We start from the raw sequence: 22,202 nt of genomic DNA, 5'->3' as shown, positions 1-22,202 counted from the left end.
TTTTTATAAAGGGCACATGTAGAGTTAAATGTGTACCTAGTTTGCGGAGAGTGGAGAACATTAGATTGGCTAATCTCGGGAACGCCCATGAGGGTCCTGAATCTTGATGATCCTGGACACCTCGATGAGTACTCAAGTCTTTGGGAGCTGCCCGCATCTGCCTGGGCAGGTTAGATTTGTGTTGTGTCAAGTCATCATAGCCCGTTTCCGGCTTTACAATGGTAGTATTTGCTACATTGCACAGTCAGTGCAAACCACAATAATGCCACATCATGCACCTCACTTTGCCAACCTGGCTGCCCCCTCCCAGAGGGGGTACCCAAAAAGTAGGCATGTATGCTGCAGATGCTTTGGGACTGACTTTACGCAAGTATGGGTGAGGTAGAGTAGTACATATCCACACTTACAACCAAAGAGATGTAAATGGGCTGTAACAGGCCATTATTGTATAAGTAGAGTTCCGCGTGGGTGTGTCTTCATTCAGCCATTTTTTCCATGGCCTCTGATAAGCAGATAGAGGCACATAAGTAAACATTTTCCCAGCTATATCCTCTTTAACAGTAAACTCTACTGATAAGCTGCACCCTCTAATGGAGCTAATGCCTTGTAGCGACACAGTCCCACAGTGACACATTACCATTATCACAATGTATTACAGGAAATCACTTACTGCAGGTCCCATTTGAGATTCTTGAAAGGAAATATGATTTGTACCCAGCGTCTTTGCTAAAAATGATAGAGAAAATGTTTAATGTTAGTACACGAACAACGTAAAAAATTTGTTGTAATACGCTTGTAGGCAAAATCAATGGTATCATATGCGAGTATACTCATTAGTTTTTTTTAAAAGCAAGTAACACTTGGGCTCTACCCATACATCAGGGATTGGGGACCTTCAGCCCTCCAGTTGTTGTTAAACTACACATCCCAGAATGCCCTACAACAGTTTTAGCATGGCCAAATAGTAGTAGTAGCACGTTTATTTATAAGGCGCGGCATAGTGTCCGCAGCGCCGTACATAGCAAACAAAAAACAAATGACAAGGTAACGTACAGGGTGTGTTGAAAAATACAGTATAAATAGGGGTATAGCTGGTAGAACTAAAATCAGCATCAGTTCAGAAGTAGGTGTCAAAATTGTCGAAGAGACTGAAGATGAAGTAGAGGAAGGGAAGAACAGGACAGGAGGACAGGTGAGGTAATGAGGTAGGGTGAGTACGTGAGGAAGGAGGACCCTACTCATAAGAGTTAACATACTAAAAATAGGTGGGTGGAGGAACGAAAACAACAGGATAAGTAGGAACGGAAGGGAACGGAGGCAGGATAGGAGGATCAAAAGAGGTTAGGAGGAGGAGGGATAGGCTAGTCGAAAAAAGTGGGTTTTGAGGGAGCGCTTGAAGGAGGTAAGGGAATCAGAAAGCCTGATGGGTGGCGGGAGGTTGTTCCAGTGCAGTAGCAAAACTCTACCAGGGCATGCTGGGATGTGTAGTTTTTTTTACAGCAGATCTGCTACTGATCTAATGCTCAGTTTTGATGGAGAAAGAGGCTGGAATCCAGATACAAGGAACTATCTGCTTTGTGACAAGGAATCACATACATTGGATAAGATGAGGTCTTGGTCTTTATTTTGTAGCAGGTACACAGCATACCAGGTAATCAGCATAAGCAAAGAAGGTTACAAAACTGCAGCATACAGGTGTCACAGCACAGTGCAAACTCTTCAGAAAGCTCCAGTGGTCCCTACCGTCACCCACAGCCCCGGCCTATCACTTGGGCAGCTATTCCACCATCAGGAGAAATGACCTTCTGCCCTGGAAACACTTATATCAGGAGAGCACAGGTGCTGCTAATCAGCCCGAACCTGATAACATCAGTTTCCCTGCTGCTGCTCTAAACCCTGGACCACATCCTCCACATTATCTTCATGTGGACGTATGCTGTCCCTGCCACATCTTATTTAAAAAAATAATAATAATAAAAAATACATTGTATAGCCCCTGTTATATGTTGGCTCAGGGCGCACTTCATCACGCATTCTTTTTGTGGAGTTTGTCAGAGGCAAACTTACTTAAAAGGAATTTATAGACCTCTCTCTACAGTCAGGAATAGGTCAATGTTACAAGCATTTTCATTTTCTTTGATGCTCAATGAAAAAGACCTGATTATTTTGTCTCAAGGTCATTGCAGGTTTAAATGGCATTGATCCACAACACAGTTAGCAGTTAGCAGCTATTGGATATAATTCTCTCCATTCTAACGTCATTGGTATAATTAATAAAAGGCGATCTCTTACTCTGCACATTAAATCATTTTTAGAATTTTTTTCCTGTTTGTTTGATCATCAATGTTTCTTATTCTTATGGCATGGGAAAAAAGCTAAATATAGATTCGGCACCGGCTGCTGCTCAGGGGATTTTAAAAGAAAAAAAAAGTGACAATAAAATTAATTTTTGTTTTAAAATTGCGCCTATTTTTAGCAATGCTACGTTTAAAAGATATTAGCCAGGGGATACTAGCAATTTAATATAACCCATTCTGGATGTAATTAAAACATAAAAAGATTGTTAACAAGAAAGCGGCAATAAAAGACTAGTTTATGTAGGAAAGGATCACTCGCTGAAAATCTGCCAATAAAAAAAAATAAATTGTGTCAAAAAGTTGGCTTTGGTTTAAATAAAGTCATAATATTTGCATCAAAGATATTACATGCCTCATAAACGCCATTTATTTGATTTTTATGACCAATATTGGAACTCCTGAAAATGCCCATTTTAATTTTGCTTACATTTGGCTTTTCAGGCGCGACAGAGGAATGTATAATCGGTGGGGTTGGGACCGCCAGGAGAGGCAGAAGATGCCGGCAGCGTATTATATCAGATATCCAGTTACAGGTCAACAGTTTCAAGGTCAACAGTCAATATGTTGACACAAAAAAGGGTCGACATTGACAAAATGTTGACAAGCAAAAGGTTTACATTGACAAAGGGTCAACATGCGAAAGGTCTACATTGACAAAAGGTTGGCACATGAAAAAGCTCAACCTGCAATTATAATTTATTTTTTAGCTAACAATTTTTAAAACATAAAAACCCCATGTCCACCTTTTCGGATGTCAACATTTCTTTGGCTGGTGTTGACTTTTGTCAACATCGGCCTTTTGGTGTCTACCAACTGACTGCTTACCTCTCCATCTACATTATATTTAGCAATTGGTGGCATTGGCAATCCTCAATCCCTGTTTTGATAGAGATTGGAAATACATTTACAGTATCCTTCAGGTAAACATACTGCTCTCCATTAGTACTGGCATCTCTGCGCAATTCAGAAGTACATTTGCACTTCATGTGACTGTTATGATGCTGGAGCCATTTTATAATTTGCACCTGCCATCCACACATACAAGCAGTAGCCATTTTGTGAGCTTAAGCACTATACAGTACATGTGAATGCAGCCATTGGATGATCAGTGGGTTAATCCACTGAGGTAAAGTATTTTGTGAGGATTGCGGTCATTAATCAAATGCAACCAATTAGATTGATACGAACCTGGAACATCACAAATTCTAAATTATAGATGGACAATGTCAATGGTTCGTAGTGAATTAAGAGGATGCACTGTAATAATTGCTTAGCTGACAAAATGGTTTCCCATAGGGGGTAGGAGTTGGGTGCACTTAAGTCCAAACTTTTTTAAGGCTGTGAAAAATGTGCAGGAAAAACAAAAACTATGAACGGCTTGTGTGCTTTCCAGTCACAGAGTAAGTGACGACAGGTAGCAGGTGGGAGTCAAGACAGAACAGCCTGTATTATGACACTTTGCGAGAAGTGATGAACACGTCTCACAATTCAAATCCACACTTTCCAAGCCAGTTAAACTAAAGTTTTAACTGTGTGTGCTTAATACACGTGGACAATTGTTATAGTAAAAATAGGGAGTCTAAATAGAATCAACAGTGATAATCATTATATATTATTCAAAATGTTACATTTATAAACTGTTCCTCTAACTTTTTAAAGAAACTAACTGGACCAATCATATATAAATAGCAAAAATATCTAATCGCAGAACCACAGTGAGCCATCTGCCAGTCTAGCAGCATTGAGGAAGTCTGTCCCCGCAGAGCTGCTATAGAGACCACATGGGGACAGTTCTGCCCAGCAAGTAGCCGCCAGAGAAGAGGGGAAAGGTGTCAAGGGCCATCCGATCAATGCTGGTCACTGCGATCAGAGATGTGGCTGCTGGGAAAAAAAAAAGCAAAAACAACAACAAAAAGTTCAGTGTTGGAAGTGCCGGTGAGCCATACAGATGTATTCCGGCAAAGTTTGAGAAATGGCAGCGGGTAGAAGGTTACTACTGTAGCCAATGAGTGTACAGTGAATAAGAGGAAGTGTAGATGGTACCTGTAAATAAACTGGTCTCGGAGCTACCAGGGGAAATCCGGTGTGTACACCATGAAAGTCCCCGGTGACCCAATGATGTGTGTTTTGCATTGTGGTGTGTTCATTAAAGATCTGTATGAAGCATGTGAAATGAATGTGTAAATTTGCACCAAACAGGTACTGTAAGTTATGGTGTTACACAAGCTGCACTACAGTATTTCTCTGGGGGCTTATTAAGATCACACAAAAATGTACAATCTATTGCAATATGTCTCCTGGTTGTTGTTTTTAAATATGTATCATGTATTGGGAAGTTGCAAAATAAACCAGAACTCAGAATATCCAACTCATCAATGAAAGAATGTGGAACCTGTGTACAAAGGACTGCGCCAAGTCTATACATATTTGTTAGGTAGCAAGGTTAGGAGAAGGCAAGTGCATAGAATTGTAGACTATGCAGTATTGGCCTTGTGTTATTATGCTTGTTTTCTCATGGCCACAAGGAAGTTCTCCGGTGGGCCGGCATGCTCGATGGTCCGCCTGTTGCTGGGAAAGGTTAGAGGGTAACAGACTGGTGGTGTGCGTGTGTTAGGAGGTAGAGGGTGGCATGCTGTGTGGGTGTGTAAGGGGTAGAAGGCTGACCATGTGGGCGTGTAATCACCCCTGGCCACAAGCATGTAAAAACCTATTTGCCATAATAATAAAGCATGTAATCTCCCTTAGCAAAAAGCACATAATCACCCCTGGCAACGAGCATGTAACCCCCTATGGCAGGGCTGGGCAACACCGGCCCTCCAGATGTTAGTGAACTACACATCCCAGGATGCTTTGCATTAGTTTTGCTATGTGGCCATGCTGAAACTGATGCAAGGCATGCAGGGATGTGTAGTTCATCAACATCTGGAGGGCCGGTGTTGCCCAGCCCTGCCCTACGGCAATGGGCATGTAACCCCCTTGACAACAGACATGTAATTCCCCCTGGCAATGGGCATGAAACCCGTGAAAGCCAGAATATAGGTAAGCAGCACTTCAGGGGCATTATGAATTTAAGCAGCACTAGTGGGGGTGTTATATTTGTAAGCAGCACTAGTGGGGGTGTTATCTGTGTAAGCAGCACTAGTGGGGGCAATATGTGTGTAAGGCAGCGGCACTACAGGGGGGCATTAGATCTGAAAGTGGCACTACTGGGACCATTATGTGTGTAATGGGGCACTGCTGGGGGGCATTATATGTGTATGCGACACTACAGGGGCAATATGTGTGTAAGCAGCACTACAGGGTGCACTATGTGTAAGTGGCACTAAAATGCCATGGGAGTGTGCAAAATTTATAACTATGCTGTTGCATGTATAGCGTTGTGGCATAATGTCTACTAGGCATTACAGTGTGGGTCATCATGTGTAAGGAGCATTACTATAAGAAGGGAAAATGACTGGGGGGGGGCGCTGCAACATATCGCTGCTCCGGGCACCATGTCACCTAGCTAATCCTCTGCACAACCTACCACTCTGTTGGTTATGCTGCAATTGTCAGCATGTCTGAAACATTTGATAATTAGTTGACCACAATTGGCAGTGTATGCGCTGCCTCTGCCAACCGCCCAACATTTCTCCTGTCCCTTCACAGTGGAGGAACCCAAATATCATGTGCTTGTGCACTGTGAAATGATCGCAACTCTCATTTAACTGGAGTCCTCTTGAGTAAATGGGGTGTTAATTAATTGTTTTGTTTCTGTTCCCCAAAGACAATATGATGATCTGTATATATATTTTTAGTATTTTAGGTATTGTCTTCTGGTTCAGAACAACATTAACACTCATCAGCACCACAGCGGGGATCACCGATTTGCAGAGAGCAGCCCCTGGTGTAATAAGTGACTGATCTTCTACAGCGGCACGTCTCACCTCTGCGGTAACAGTCAGCATGGCCACGCTCAGGAAGGAACAGGCCAGATGTCCCAGAGCGGGGGACTGAATACAAATCACTTGTGTACTGCTAGGAAGTGTAAGGAAAAACCCTGTCCTGGGTACCTGCCAGATGCTGTTTTAGTACATAGGGAAGGGAGGGGATATGTGAAATCACTTTATAACCAGACCAGCTCACAAGTAAATCTGTTGACACTGTGTATGCCTATGTGCTAACAGTGACGATGTTTATGTGCTAACATGTGTAAGTTTCTTTTCCTACCAGAATTCAGCAGAAAGACCATGCACTGCAAACCATCCAGACACTGGAGGCCTATGATGTTATGGGAGATTGCATTGCAATAAAATATGTGTAATTGTTTGGGCTACTGGGAAGTTATTATCCATGGGACTGGTTCATAGACTGGCATAGTGCACACAGTGCTGCCTCTTTGGAGGCAGGGCACTTCTCTGCCACAACACCGTACCCAGAGTCTAAGAAGTCTGTCAGAAGACCATGCCCCAGCACGCGCCCAGAAAATGGGGGACAACACCCCACCCCCCTGTTTTTTGGGGAACGCTGTCTCTCAATCATGCTCCCCACCTTCGATGGCAAATTAGGCCTTATGTGCTCGGGTATCCGAGTTTAGGTATTTAACCTGTGATATTGTATCATTTCCTGAACTCCATTAACCCTTTGAGTGCAAGTGAATTTGTCAAAATCGGTGTGAAAATTGCCAAGCAAACATTTCTGGTCATCATACTGACAAGTAATGCTACCTTATATAGGAAATGTCATCTTTTTTTTTTTATGCATCATTTTTTATCTGAATTTCTATAACATATGTGAGTGACGCTTGCTTTATTTGCGTTCATGGCTCTCAAAGGGTTAAGTGAAGAAGAAAAAAACATTCAAGTAAGGGTAGCGGCTAAGGGCAGAACACTTAACTAATCTTGTGGATCATATACAGCTGTATGCAAGACTTTTTGTGCGACTCCCCGCCACAGGTAGTGACTCCCGTGTATGTGTACTTCTTCCAGAAATCTGCATCTTACTGTATACCCCCTTTCCAGCTCAAGCTCGAGTGTGCCTTGGGTAAGTACAACCTTGGTTTTAAGCCACATCACAGTAGCCGGTGCGATACTAACAGGCTCATCAGGGCTGGAGCTGAGGTCACATGACTGTGCACGCTTGCGTTTTCCCTGACACTCCCAGAAACCATCTGGTTAGCACCCCCAAACACCGCTTCCCATCAATCAACTTGCGTATGGCCAGCAATAAAAAAAAAGGAACAGGATTTTATCGCAGGATGGCCTCGTGAATGCATACTACGATCAGTACTCATGTGCAGCCTATCGATAGTCACCCGGCCTGCTAATTAGCAGCCATGCAGTCAGGTCTGAATTAAGCCCCAACACCAGGCATGTCCAAACTGTGGCCCTCCAGCTGTTGTGAAACTACACATCCCAGCATGCCATGCCATAATGTTAGCATTCCTAATAGCAAAACTGTGGCAAGGCATGATGGGACTTGTAGTCTCACAAAAGCTATAGGGCCATAGTTTGGACATGCCTGCCCTAGACTGTTCACTAAAAATTGCCTAGTAGCTGAAATAATTGCCAACCCTAGTTCTACGGAGACCGTTATCAGGAAAAAAATGGGATAAAGGAGGCGGAATGGTTTTACAGCTCTGATTCTAGATCAATGGAATCCTAGAAGATACAATTGGGAGAGATAACACATACAACATTAAGGGCAGTATTCAATGAGAAAAATTATCCGTGCATGGCGAGAGATTTTTTCTCTCGCCATGCACTCGCCCTGTTCCGGAGGGCTCGCTGCCACTCCTGCTCCCACTATTCAATGTGGTTAAGACTCGCCGCCACTCACGGCGAGTCTTAACCCCTGCAGCGGACGAGCGTCAGAGATGTGGCTGCTGGGAGACGAGCGTCCGCGGCAGGGAGCCGGGGGACGGGGGCAGCCAGGGAGATTAAAGTCTCCCTGGCTGCCCCAGAACATATGTGGAGGGGAGGAGGGCTCCCCGGAACCCAGTCAGCACGGGACCCAGTATTCACTGCACCCGATCGTGCATATGTAATGATCGGGTGCAGTGAATATATGAATATCTAATGAGCGGCTCGAGAGCTCCGGCCCCCTGCTGGCTGCTCTGTGTAAAAATATATATATATATATATATTCATGTGCTATAAGCACATGAATAAAAATAACATGCCCCTTCACAGAAAAAAAATCCTGATTTTTTTACACCAAACTTAAAAAAAAAACCTTTTAGTTTAAAAGTTCACATTCCAGTTCTCCATGAAAAGATGGAGAATTGCTACACGGAGAGACACGGGGAAAATCACTTAAAAAGACGGCGAAAATATCACATTGAATAGGGTGGTTCACTTTTGGAGAGCAAAATGCTCCTTCCAACGCGAAAATAGCACAAACTCGCCATAAAACACGGCGAATTTTTCTCATTGAATACTGCCCATAGACAAGAACAGTTTCCCCATGCAGAAATGTGATTAGCGATATAATATCAGGATCTTTCATTAACACCCACATTTTTATGAACGTAATAACAGTATTTCAATCAGAGGATTTCAGTGGCTCTACATGCGAAAGGTCATCGCTGATGTGCAATTATCCCAGTGAGCAGCATCTCTCCATAACGTACATCTTACAGTCTGACAGTGTATTATCTCGCACTGATACAGCCCTATCCTATCCCACAGCACTACACTTTACAAGTAGGAGCATATGCAGGAATAATGCAAGAATGGGTATTCTAAGCAGACAAAGGGGTTCTGATCGCAAGCTTTCAATCTATAGCTATACAGTAAATGACATTACTCTGTGATATGAATGACCTCACTCCGATCCTTCTCAGGTCTTCACCTCTGTGATATCCAGAATTCCCCATCATAGGACAGCAGAAACATTAGTATGTGCGCACACGCGCGGGAAGACGCTTCAAAGCGAGTAAAAACACATAACGCTTCGCTTCAAGGCTTCCAGTCATGATGTGTCTATTGCCTGACTTAAGCATGAAAATAATCACATCTGCGGGACTGTAAAAGATACCTCTGCAAATCTTTGTTCTCAAGAACATTTATGAGATCAAACCTAAAGGCGAAAGATATTAATATTGCAACTTTGTAGCAGAGGGATCACAAAATGCCCAAATTACTCATTTTAAGATTTAACCCAAGTAGGCAAATACATTATTAGTGTTTACTTTGTATTGCTGTTATAATAAGTAAAGTATAGTAAGGCAGCCAAGCCAAACAGTTTGTTATTGCAAAGTAAGATTACCAAGCTGTCAGTCATTCTGTATCTGTACTGTATGCCTCTCCTACCATGGGAGCCTGCTGCCGAGAATGACCGCTTGCAACACTTCATTATTTAGGTATACACACTACCATTCTTTTAGGTATTTTATCCGGCTCAGTAATACACAGCATAAAAACAACAGTTTAGCCGGGTAACACAATAGACCAGTGGTTCCCACACTGTTCCCTAGAAGGATGCAATCACATTTTGAGTGACAATGGCGGACATCAGGGGTATGGGAGAGGGCGGAGAAGCAGTATTTTGGGGGACTAGTCTAGACAACATAGCTATCTCTGGACCATAATTAACGACTTTTAAAGTTGCCTCTCCCGAAGAAGCCCAAAGAGGAGACACAATGCTGCACTTGGGGGGGGGGGGGGGGGGACAAGGATGACATCACAAAGCCCCACCCCCAATCCACACAAACTCCACGATTCGTGGGGAGGGGCTAAAATTATGCAAAAATCAACTTCCCGCAGACCCACGAATTCCAGAATTTGTTTCAGCAGCTCCGAGCGGTGTGGGGGTTTGGGGAACATGGGGTAGAGTTGCCGACCTTTTCGGGAGAGTATCTTACTAAACATGAATTGTTCAACTGTTGTTGAACTGCACATCCCAGCATGCACTGCATCAGTTTTAGCATGGCCAAATAGTAAAACTGTAGCAGGGCATCCTGGGATGTGTAGTTCAACAACAGCTGGAGTGTCAAGGTTAGCCATCACTGGTATAGAGCTTTAGTTGCACATGCTTCTCTGCCTGAGAAGTCAGGGGGGGAGTTACACCCCTACATACTTGCCTGGTAGATTCATTCACAATGGAAGTAGATGTCGCAGCAGCTCAACAGTAAGTCATTTCCGCTATTTGACTTGTCTCATGGGGAGGTAATCATTTGTTATGAAGTATAATATTAAGAAGACACTGAATGATGTTATTTTACCCAATCCTATACGAAAATGTATTGCTTAGACTAGTGTAGCGATCCTTTGGTATTATTTTACCGAGGTGGCAAGTTAACTAGCTCTATCCCTAAGTGGCACGAACGCCTGTAGTATTCATACATCATTAATATGCTCTCCAAGCCACTTTGAGTTGAGTTTACGTTCTACTAGAGCACACAGCAGGCACCAAGACTGGATGCATATAAATATATATATATATGAAGCCTCAGATTTTAAATAATGTAGGATAAACAGTAGGAACATCTACCCAAGTATACACATGATTTTATCTGTGAGTATGAAAGGAGACTTGTGGTCCCCCGTTACTGCTGAACGTTTGAAATGAGTTACTTTTTGGAATTCCAAAGCTACTACATGTCTTGTCTGCAGAACTGAGTCGGCACTCCCACGCTGGGGTAAGTAACTGACGCTCACCGGTGCCGTGCTCTCCAATTACCTTCCGGGCAAGGTGAGGAAAAGTACAAAGTGCAAAAAGGCGGCTGGTTTGAAATGAAGCACACCAGCATCCCACAGTTACAGCAACGTTTCAGAACTGTATTCACCCTACCCTCCCAGAAAAATTGTGGTGCCCTCCCAGGTCACCAGAAAAGGTGGGCAAGTATCCCGCATACCCCCAGATGCCTCGCATACCTCTCGGTGAGCAGTCCTAGGGGAACCCTATGACACGATTTGAATTGAATCACTTCATCGTAGGCCCCCCCCCCCCATCACTATACAATGTCCGCCATTACAAAACTGTACAGCAGGGGGCAGAGTCATGGTGACGAGATCTTGCAACCACACCCCTGATCAACCCACCTTCCGTTGGCCACCCCCCTATACACCAACCAGAAGTCAGGAAATGTGATATATACAGTACAGTATGTTACATTATACTACACAGGACTATGGAGTATTTTTTCAATGTTATATTACCATAGTTACTAAAGCCTTTCTGGTGGCTAACCCCACCCCCTCTGGAGGATAGCCACACCCACAAGCATGGGCACAAAGAACAGCTTTCTCCCAGTAGGCCCTTCATGCCTTACTCCGGCACTCTGGAGTATAAAAAATAACCTCTTCCTGGTTTACCCATTTCATAGGAAAGTACCTCATTATATCACCTGGATCCTGTAATTCCCCAATGAGTTCCCTTCTTGGAGGATAGCCACACCCACAAGCATGGGCACAAAGAACAGCTTTCTCCCAGTAGGCCCTTCATGCCTTACTCCGGCACTCTGGAGTATAAAAAATAACCTCTTCCTGGTTTACCCATTTCATAGGAAAGTACCTCATTATATCACCTGGATCCTGTAATTCCCCAATGAGTTCCCTTCTCCAATGCGCTAATTTCATTGGTTGAAAACCCTGACAGAGCACTGAGACGCTGTGGAAGGGATTAGCATGGTAGACGGGCTGTTTAGCATTCTAAATGGTTTGCTTACTATATTTAATGCTGGAACCACCAGAGCCCCCACATATTCCAAATAGGAGCAATATTGCCCTCTCGACTCTCGACACTGGTCTCAATGCTGGGAACTGTCCATAACACTTCATTACTGCTACTCGATGTGTGCCCACAGCACTGAGCCAGCTCTCCCTACACATGTAAGGGAAAAATAAGCCTTGGGGGATTCATCTACCTCCTATAGGGTGGGATGCTTTATTGCTTGGAGAGTGATAAAGTGGAGAGCGACAAAGTCCCAGCCAACCAGCTTATTTGTTTTTTTACTTTTCCAGTAGTGACAAATAGGAGCCAATTGGTTGGTGCTTTATCTCTCTCCATCCATTGATTTAGATGCCCTATAGCGAGGAACATGAGTAATGTAAAAGGGGTCATCCAAAATCTTCACAACATAATCCATAGGTAGATCCTGGGTATGTGTATCTCAGGTAAAATACGGAGCTGTACTCTTTTGCATGAAACACGGTCATTTTTCATGTAAGCCTTTACGTATTATTTCCCAATATCTGCAGATTGCCAATCTGTCTACATTCGGTGCATCTGTATCTATCAGACCAAACATATGAACAATAGCACGCACATTATTGAATCTATTGGCAGTGACACACTGCCTCCTGGTGGCAGAACCGTACCATGCAGTCATTCAATGACATGCTGACACCTTGCATTGGAAATCTGTTTTAAGACTAATAAAGGATACATAAAGGATAAATATTGCACATAATTTTATTATCAGTTATTACTTATATGGCGCACATATAGGGGGTTGTTCTAATTTCTACGGTCCCCTGTATATTCGCACGGGGACCAATGTTTTGCATGGGGGCACGGCGAAATACATGTTTGCAAACCTGATTGCACCTAGCAGTGAGGACGGGGGGACGTGGGTCGGCGGCAGAGGCACAGCCCATGGGAATGCCTGTTTCATGGGCGTACCCATGAAAATCGCCCCATGATGCGGGCGCGGGGGGCAGGCAGCTGATGTCAGCAGGTGTCAGCTGCCTGCCTGCTTCCGGCACAGGTTGCTCACAGATAAGTGACACCATAGAGATGTCTCTGATCTGCAAGCGCTGGAGAAATCATTCGATAATTGCTGACCATCAAATGATTTCTCCGGATCGCAGGTGCACATGGGAGGACTTTTGGTCCACATGCAATGCTGCGAATTTCGTAACATTGCGTGTGGACTAGAACAGGGTTGCCGACTTTAAGATTCTCCTCTCCGGGAGAAGCCCGGAGAGGAGAGATTCAGCAGCCACTATATCACGGATCTTCATGGAGGGGCGGGGCTAAAATTACGCGATTGTGCCGTTTTAGCTCCGCCCCCTCCTCTGAGACCCGAGGATTGCGGCATTTTAATGCCGCGATCCGGGTGTCCCCCCTGAATCCGGGAGGGTTGCCCACCCTTCCGGGGGGCCGGGAGGGGGACCCGATTTTCGGAAGACTCCCGGAAATTCCGGGAGGGTCGGCAACCCTGGACTAGAATAAGGTCCATATTCTGCAGCGCTTTACATTCATATCTGTCACTGTCCCGGTGGAGCTTACAATCTATATTCCCTACCAAATATACACGTACACACATTCATTCCAAAGTTTTTTTGGGGGGGGAGTCAATTAACCTCCCTGTATCATTTTGTATTGAGGGGGGAAACCAGAGTACCCGGTGGAAACCCACGCAAGCACAGTGAGAACATACAAACTCCACACAGTTAAGGCCATGGTGGAAATCGAACCCACGACCTCAGTGCTATGAGGCAGTAAAGGAAACCATTACACCGTCCGTGGCTGCACATACATTTCCCATAGCAACAGAGTTTCATTACTATGCAAACCAGGTTTCCTTTAATAAAGAAGATGTACTGAAAACATGGCACTTTGGCATTTATTACATTTGGAAACAAAACCCCAAATAATAAAAAAAAAAAAAGTAAATAATATCTAACTGAAAGCAAAGATTCTTCTATGAAGTGTGGGAACGTTTGACTTTCACAAGTTTGTCCGAAGCCAAGAGCGCAATAAATTGTGCGTACAACAGCCGACGTGACATATCAATTAAACAAATGCCCAAGAGAAGCGTGGGTCAGTGTAAGATGAGGCAGCGCCATCTGCTCAATAATGTTCTATCAAACTTCTAAACTCTTTCCTAACTTCTGGCTGGGAAAACAGGAAGTCACAGCAATGTGCAGACAGCAGGGGGGCCAGAAGCTGGATCCCTCCGTGGGGCATGGGTCATAGGGGAGACAGACAATAGGTCGACAACTATTGGTCAACAGGCGACATACAGAAAAGCTTGTCATGCCTTAGGGCGACATGTTCAAAAGGTAGTCACGAGCATTAGGTCGACATGAAAAAGGTCGACATGAGTTTTTCACAGTTTTAGTGTCTATATCAACAAACGTCGACATGGACACCGTAACAGTGTGCCATTTTCCCCCCATGCTCCGGGAACGATGCCTCGAAACGTCTGGTACCCTATTAAATGATGGCTCTTTTCCGACTTGGAAGTGTGAAAAATCAACTGTTTTTGGAAAAATTGGGAAAAACTCATGTCGACCTTTCCCATATTGAACTCAGGTATGTCAACCTTTTTTATGTGTCGACCAATGGCCTGCCAACCAACAGTGGTCAACTTATTTGCTGACCTTTTTATTGTCTACCTGCCGACTGCATCATCCTCTGTGAAGGTTAAAGATAGGGGCCACGATTGTTTCTAAAAAACATTTTCTTTATTGACAGAAACTCAAGTCAGGAATACAAAAAATTGTAAATGTGTATTAACATTCATGTATTTCTGCATACCCGTTGTTTCCTCCTCTCCCCCCCCCCCCCTTTTCCTTCTGTATACCTCCCTAATACATTTGCAAAACTTTAATAAAAATGTCATCTTTAAAAAAAGAAAAAAAAAAGGTAACCAGATGGTAACCAGCTCATGTCCGCCTCCTTATGGACAGGAGCTGGGTGCTGCACAGTAACATCGCATGCAGCACCCAGCACCTGTCATGGTGTATGAGCAGCACCCAGCTCCTGTCTGCCTGCTCGTGGACAGGAGCTGGGTGCTGCACAGTAACATCACATGCAGCACCCAGCACCTGTCATGGTGTATGAGCAGCACCCAGCTCCTGTCTGCCTGCTCGTGGACAGGAGCTGGGTGCTGCACAGTAACATCACATGCAGCACCTGTCATGGTGTATGAGCAGCACCCAGCTCCAGTCCGCCTGCTTATGGACAGGAGTTGGGTGCTGCACATAACATCACATTCAGCACCCATCACCTGTCATGGTGTATGAGCAGCATTGCACACAGACTGGTCCCCAGGGGAAGCCTGCATCTCCCAGAACCCTTTAGTGCCTCAGGTACCATAAGCATCATCCCCAATAAGCAGTCCTCAGAGCCAGTTGTGGATTTCACCCCAGGCACGCGAGGCACGTACCTAGGGGTGCCACCTTCTGAGAGCGGTACAGCAGGCCAAACCACCTCCCACACCAGAGCCACTGATGCTTTTTTTTAATGTAGCAAAAGGCTGTAGACAGCGATTGGTGTGCACGAGGTGCCGGAGAGGTTGGGGATACCGGCCTATTTCCTGTCTGCTGGTACCAGGGGGGCGGAGCCTGAGCCAAAAGTCACACTATAATGATATCTATACAGAGTCGGGTCTGAAGCTATGCCTCACAGCGGGACTGCTGATGCTAAAGGCATTTGTTAAGTCAGGGATCCAATAATATTTTGCCTAGGCGCAGCTTGACCTCTAAATTCACCTCTTGATACTGTAAGGAGCAGAACCAGATCCCAACTGTAGAAGGACACACAATACATAGTAAACTGCATGAAAACTGTTGCTGTTTTGTATTACTAATCTAATTCTTACCTTTGACAGTAACACATAGGGGACACTAACGTAAGTTCGTGCCAGTTGCCCGCAGGCAAGATAAATATTGGTACCCCCCAAAGAGACAGACAGTAAGGTGTCATGGGTTCTAATACAGGGTGTGACACTTGCAAAAATCATGTTAGGAGGGCGAGTCAGCCACAAAAGTGATAAAAGTGTCACACCCTGTATTAGAACCCATGACCTTTTGACAAAAGTACCCGCCGGGCATCTGGCGTGCGGTGCCGAGGACCGCCAACAGCCTGCGGCTAATGGAGGTAGCAGACTGCATATCTTCAGGTAATCAACTCCATTACATACAGTATGTGGCTAAATCCGGTAAGCCCCCATACAAACCGCCAATAATTGCTTCTAGGGCCCGGGCAGAGGGAGGTGGTCACCATAAGGACCGTGGAACTACAGGTACATTAATGCCTGACACAATAAACTGATGGGTGTAAATGCATTGGATTTCACAATTACATTGAAGTACTTATAAGGCCACTGGACTGCGGTCATTTTTATAAGTGGATTATTCACTCCATTTGGATAAAGTACAAAACAAAATGAAATGGACACAACTGTTTCAACTTACTAGAGAGGTGAATACACGGCTTGATTATTATTGGAGGACCTTGTTCTAACATATTTGTATGAGATATGTTTTATTCATTAATATAAATTACATTTTACAATACATTTTAGGAATTAACTAATATACTGTAGATGCGCTCTCTCCAATTGATTTTATTTTGCTATATCAATTTCCAGTGTTATTTTTTGGAGCTGCACATATACAGGTTGACTATCCCGTATCCGGGCATCCTGTATCCGAATTATTCCAAAAAACGTGTTTTTTTTTTAATAATTTGATTTTTTTTTTTACCCCCCTAAACCTTTTTTTATACTTACCAAGTCCCCCGGCGTCCACGGCAGGCCTTCAGCATCCTCTCCGTCATCTCCAGCGGTCCCAGGAGTGCATTGCGCAAGTGTGTGCGCGCACCAGTGACGTCACCGGCATTCCTGGGACCACTGGAGACGCCGGAGATGAAGCTGAAGTGATATTGACATGTTTCAATTAACTGATCCAAACTCAAACTGGAGGAGAGTTGCCCCCTTGGGAGCAGGAGCCCAGTGGCAGGTGACTCCCAGAGTTACACCTCTGTTCTTTGCTGTAGAAGGTACTACAGACAATACAACTACTGTAATTTGAATCTGCTTACTGGAAATCAAATGCACGCTCTGCCAGCCCTATAAGGGCAAGAGCTTGCTGGGAATTATAGTTCCCCAGCATCAGAAGAACAACACGTTTTTTACGTTTTCACGTGGAAGGAATGAAATTCACAATTACCGGTACCCAAAGCTCCTTTCCTCTTGGACTGTATAAGTTCCTCAGAGAAGCTGTCCACTGATTCTGCTGTGTCTTCTAACGAATGTTCTGATCGGACGCTGAAGCTGAAACAGAGCGTCCCGGATTCCACCTGCTGCACCTGGTTGTACAAAGAGAGGATCAGAGGTGAGAAGTGGGCATTCTGCAGGCTCTCTCACTATAATGGTGAACGGTAACAGCTGAATGCTCCTGGCTCGTCTGTCACGTATTTCTTAGCTGCCAGAGCGGTAAAAAAAAGAGTCAATATTTTCTTACTTATTTTTTCTTTCTTCAAATAGAAGACTCACGTAAGTCGGTTGTCAGGGTCTAAGGAACCCCCGCACTTCCACAGACCGTTAGAATGTAGTCAATTAACTGTATTGGATTTGAAATAGCCTAATAGTAGCAGTTATGTGTTACAAAATAAAGCACAAAAGCGACAAACGGGTGCTTTGTTAGAGATATTTTACAGCAGTGACCTTACTGTTCCTGCTATCGAGCCAACTACATTACAGTTGTACTGAACGGGTTTGTGTTAGTAATATTTGGATCCTGCATGAGACACTTGCAAATTCTGCATATGTGACTGGTGATTATAGCTGTCATAATAATTACTATTAACGACACCCATGTCAACAGGGTCATTAGGTCGACATGGGTTAGGTCGACAGTCCAAAGGTCTACATGGAGTTTTTGACTGTGTATTGCCCGACATGTGGCGACAGGTGGTATTTCATGCCCTACCATCCACTAGGGTGTGGTGGGAGAATTAAATAGTGTGCGGAGCGTAGCGAGGCACCGAGCCCGAAGCATGGCGAGCGCAGTGAGCCATGGGAAGGGACGCGGTGCACTTTAACCTGTGTCCATGTCGACTGTGTCAGGTAGAAAAAACAGTGAAAAACCCCATGTTGTCCTTCTCACTGTCGACCTAACCCAGCCCTGTCGACCTAATGACCGTTTAACAACTTAGTGGTGACCAACTGATCCACACCCTTCACAAGGCACACTTACACGTATGTATTGTACATTGGTAGGGCGACCTATCATATGCTACCTCTCCCTGGGGAGTATTTATCAAAGCTTAGAGAGGGATAAAATACCAGCCAATAATCTTCTTCCTGTCATTTTTTTGAACGTTTGTAAAAATGTAAGTCAGAAGCTGATTGGCTAGTGCTTTATCTCTCTGTGTGCGTTGATAAATACCCCCTGGAGGGTTTATTAAAGATAAAAAAAACAAGCAGACTGTACTACAGAGGGTCTGATTCAGACCTGGTCACTAAGCTGCATATATTTGCAGCCTACCGAACAGGTAAAGACCACCCTGCCAGCATACAAGGGGGTCTGTACACTAACACATGCAAATCACTCAATGATCGCTCAACATCGAATGATTTCTCCTGCCTTCGCTAAGAAAAGTCAGTCTGGACTGACTTTTAGGGACAGCCATAGATGATTCAAAATCATTGATGGTTTATGGCTGATGTCGAATACTTTTTCCATCGATGGGTGAGAACCAGATTTTTTTTTTTCTAAAAGTGCCGGGACACTGAACATAGCTCCGCCCCTGACACCCACGAAGCCCCGCCCCCATGTTTTGATTGGCTCACAGGCCAATCAATCAAAAAATTGGATGACCCTCGATAGATAAAACCATGGATGGTCATCCATTGCATAGTTTAAAACTATCAATGGCCAGCTGTACTACTGCCATCACTGGCAATGGAAACAATGGCCATCTCTACTGACTTTTCCAGCACCCGCAATCCGCCGAGGTGGGCATCGACACGTCTGCGCATGCAGGGGTATGCCCAGTCGTTTTATGGGCACACCCGTAAAAGGCTGGCCATTCCCCTGCTTCTGCCTCACGCCCGCCCCCTTTCCACCCCTCCTCGAGCGAACGGCCCGGCAAGTGTAAAACTCGCCAAGGCCAGTCGCTCCCAGGGTTTGCACATGTGCATATTCACACATGATCCGCGCAAACCCCAAAACATCATGGAAAGAGCCAAGAATGTTGTAGAAAATGATCTAAGAGACAACAAAAGATATTTGTTATATATATATATATATATATATATATATATATATATATATATATATATATATATATATATATAGAAGCCTGAAGCTCATCAGCCTAAACACACGTTTGCTATATCTAAATACATTATACCGTAGCCGATGTAGCCAGCGATGATGATGATTGGCCAAGCTTTGTGTACCCTAGCACATACTGGCATGCCGGACAGCCATGGTTTGCGCATTCTGCCCCCACAGGTATTGTGTAGATGCTTCCTGAGACATTGGGCCCATTATCACAATAAGTCAGGACAGGTAGTGTAATGACATATTAATGCAATTGTCATGACAGGTATAAGGAGAGACAAAATCCATGTCTCTGTTCATTATCCATCATAATAGCTTAACGACAAAGTTGCCTTAATATAACAACTTCAACAAACAGGAGCTGGGACAAGTATATGAGTCCTGACCTCACAAAGAATTCACTTTGACCAATGAAAGTCTAATTTATAAATGACCTTTAGTCAATCGCTTTTGTGAGAGTGGTATTATAGTAAGTGACATTTTTATGAATACGATTTGTGATCAACTCCCTCCCAAGGACCACTCTGCTAGGGGACCGGGCTGGGATCCCTGTGTCGAACGGTGTATATATACATTGATCCCGTTATTGTTGCAACATTAAACCTGGATGGATAATATCACCCAAAGACCTGAAGTCATTTATGTTATACTTAAGTGAGTGGCTTTAAAGATAATTCAACCTGTTGGCCATAACCCAATGGTGTTCCATTATGTGTTACATTGACTTACCACTAGCAATCCACTACCAGCGAATAATGTAAGTGTCTTATCGGTTAATAAATAGCAGTGATGTCAGAAGAGGCTATTGCGTGTGAGAATTAATAACAGGCATTCAACATGGGTTCTTTAAGCATAGTAAACGCACGGAGACATTAAAACCTCTAAAAAGTGTTACCCATAGCAACCAATCAAATGAAATCATTTTCTAGAATACAACAAAGAAATAAGAGCTGAAACTGGATTGGTTGCTATTGGCAACACTACCACTTTTCATTTTAAGAATCTTTAGTAAATATGCCCCTTTGGGCAGGGGGTGGTTTAAGAGAGGAGAGGGCCTGTGCTCAGGCTCCATGCGGGCCTCTCCTCTCTGGAAGCGCAGGAATTCTGGCTATGTTCCCAAGTCTACTGTGCATGCATAGGTCTTCAGGAAAATGGCGCCCATCCCTTGTTATGGCTGTCTCTACTGCACATACTGAAATCACTGAGAAAATGGGGGCAGCTTCATTTTTATGGTGATTTCTCCGGCGTCTCAGCATACACAACCATAAGGCTACTCAGAGCTCCAAAGATCGAAGGCTCTGCAACTGCATCTTTGTAAGTGAATGCCTGGATTTGCGATGGCACCGAAGGGCACCTCCATGCACGCTCAGGTGACAGCCACTACATATGCGTACATGTCTGTATATGCTGCTGAGAGACTTTGAGAACACATTTCTAAATGTGATTTATGACCCCATTACCCAAAGCTGTACTGTAGTTCTTACCTCATCTGAGCTCATGCTAGTTGGTGGGGTCTTATAGGCAAGGTTGTTACATGGGTTCACGTATGGTCCTCCTTGTAGTGGTAAGGTCACTTCTGGAGATCCTGGGCTTAACAGCGGGTTCCAGGAAGCCCAGCGTATCATACGCATGTACGCAGTACTCGACAGAGCTGTGGCTGGAGGCATCTACAAGGGAAAAGAAGAAAGTGAAATCCTATCACATATCGGACATCAGTAAATGAAGTATAGGATGTACCATTTCCTACTCTGGCAGTAGATTACAATGTAGAGTACTCAAGATTAGATTTGTTATACTGCATATGGTGTAACAGTACTGACCATTACATAGGTGTATAATGTTGCAAATAAAGGCTGTACTAAGCATTTTTTAGTTGAATTAATATAACAAATGTGAGCGACACTGGCATTTTTTGTGGAAATTTTGCTAATCTCTGTGAGAGATGTGCAAAATTTCTGCTAAAAAGCGTCAGTATTTCAGAGAAAATAGTTTCCCTACAGGGAAAACCTCATAACAAAAGCATGGGTCCAAATTACTGCGATATCTGGTCGATAAGTCAACACAATGGTTACAAGCATAAAGGGCCTTATTCTGGTTCACTCTTAAGAGTTAAATTCCTTCTCAAATGGACAAAACCATGTGCACTGCAGGGGGGCAGATGTAACTTGTGCAGAGAGAATTAGATTTGGGTGGGGTTTTTCTTCAAAGTGAGATCTATATTGCAGTGTAGAAATAAAGCAGCCAGTATTTTCCCTGCACAGAAACAAAATAACTCAGCCAAATCCAATTTTCTCTGCACATTTTACATCTGCCCCCCCCCCCCATTTGAGAAGGAATTTGCCTCTAAGAGTGAACCAGAATAAGGCCCATAGTCATCATGCCAACGTTACCATTTTGCATGTGTCTACCTTTTGTCTATGACAACCGTGTCCATGTTAACCATTTGGGTTCGACCAAGGCATGGTTGAACTTTTGAGTGACGACCCTTATACCTTTTGCACTCCAACTGTTGTTGAACTAAATATCCCAGCATGCACTGCTGCAGTTTTGCTATTTAGCCATGCTAAAACTGTTGCAGGGCTCACTGGGATGTGTAGTTCAACAACAGCTAGAACATATCACTGCATATCTCCCACCCACAATGTACCCTAACACCATATCCACCCTGATCCCACCATAATCCACCTAGAACCACCCATTTTGAGGTCAACGGGGGGACCGTTGTCCTCAAAACAGAGAGAAAACCAAACTCAGAACAGAATATGGAGTGGATATTCCTAATAATAGCAAATAAGACCCATCAGTACAAAATGTATGTTGGAGAGCACAGCCTTTGTAA

General features: G+C 44.1%; 1 protein-coding gene across 3 annotated transcripts in view; it reads right to left on the bottom strand.

Moving 5' to 3' along the window:
* Positions 1-22,202, bottom strand: part of NPHP4 (nephrocystin 4) — a 286,074-nt gene that overhangs the window by 147,653 nt on the left and 116,219 nt on the right. For 2 of the 3 annotated variants that reach the window (XM_083162997.1, XM_083162999.1), the window contains 3 exons: positions 20,848-21,030; positions 17,243-17,381; positions 671-726 (listed from right to left, as the gene is read on the bottom strand). In XM_083162997.1, the coding sequence (XP_083019123.1) occupies positions 671-726; positions 17,243-17,381; positions 20,848-21,030 (378 nt within the window). The remainder of the gene's footprint in view (positions 1-670; positions 727-17,242; positions 17,382-20,847; positions 21,031-22,202) is intronic. The other variant, XM_083162998.1, reaches the window with a different exon arrangement.

The sequence above is a fragment of the Crinia signifera genome, chromosome 19 (assembly GCF_055691185.1).
Source record: "Crinia signifera chromosome 19, ASM5569118v1, whole genome shotgun sequence".
NCBI classification, from domain to species: Eukaryota; Metazoa; Chordata; class Amphibia; order Anura; family Myobatrachidae; genus Crinia; species Crinia signifera.
This window is presented reverse-complemented; position numbering and strand designations above follow the sequence as displayed.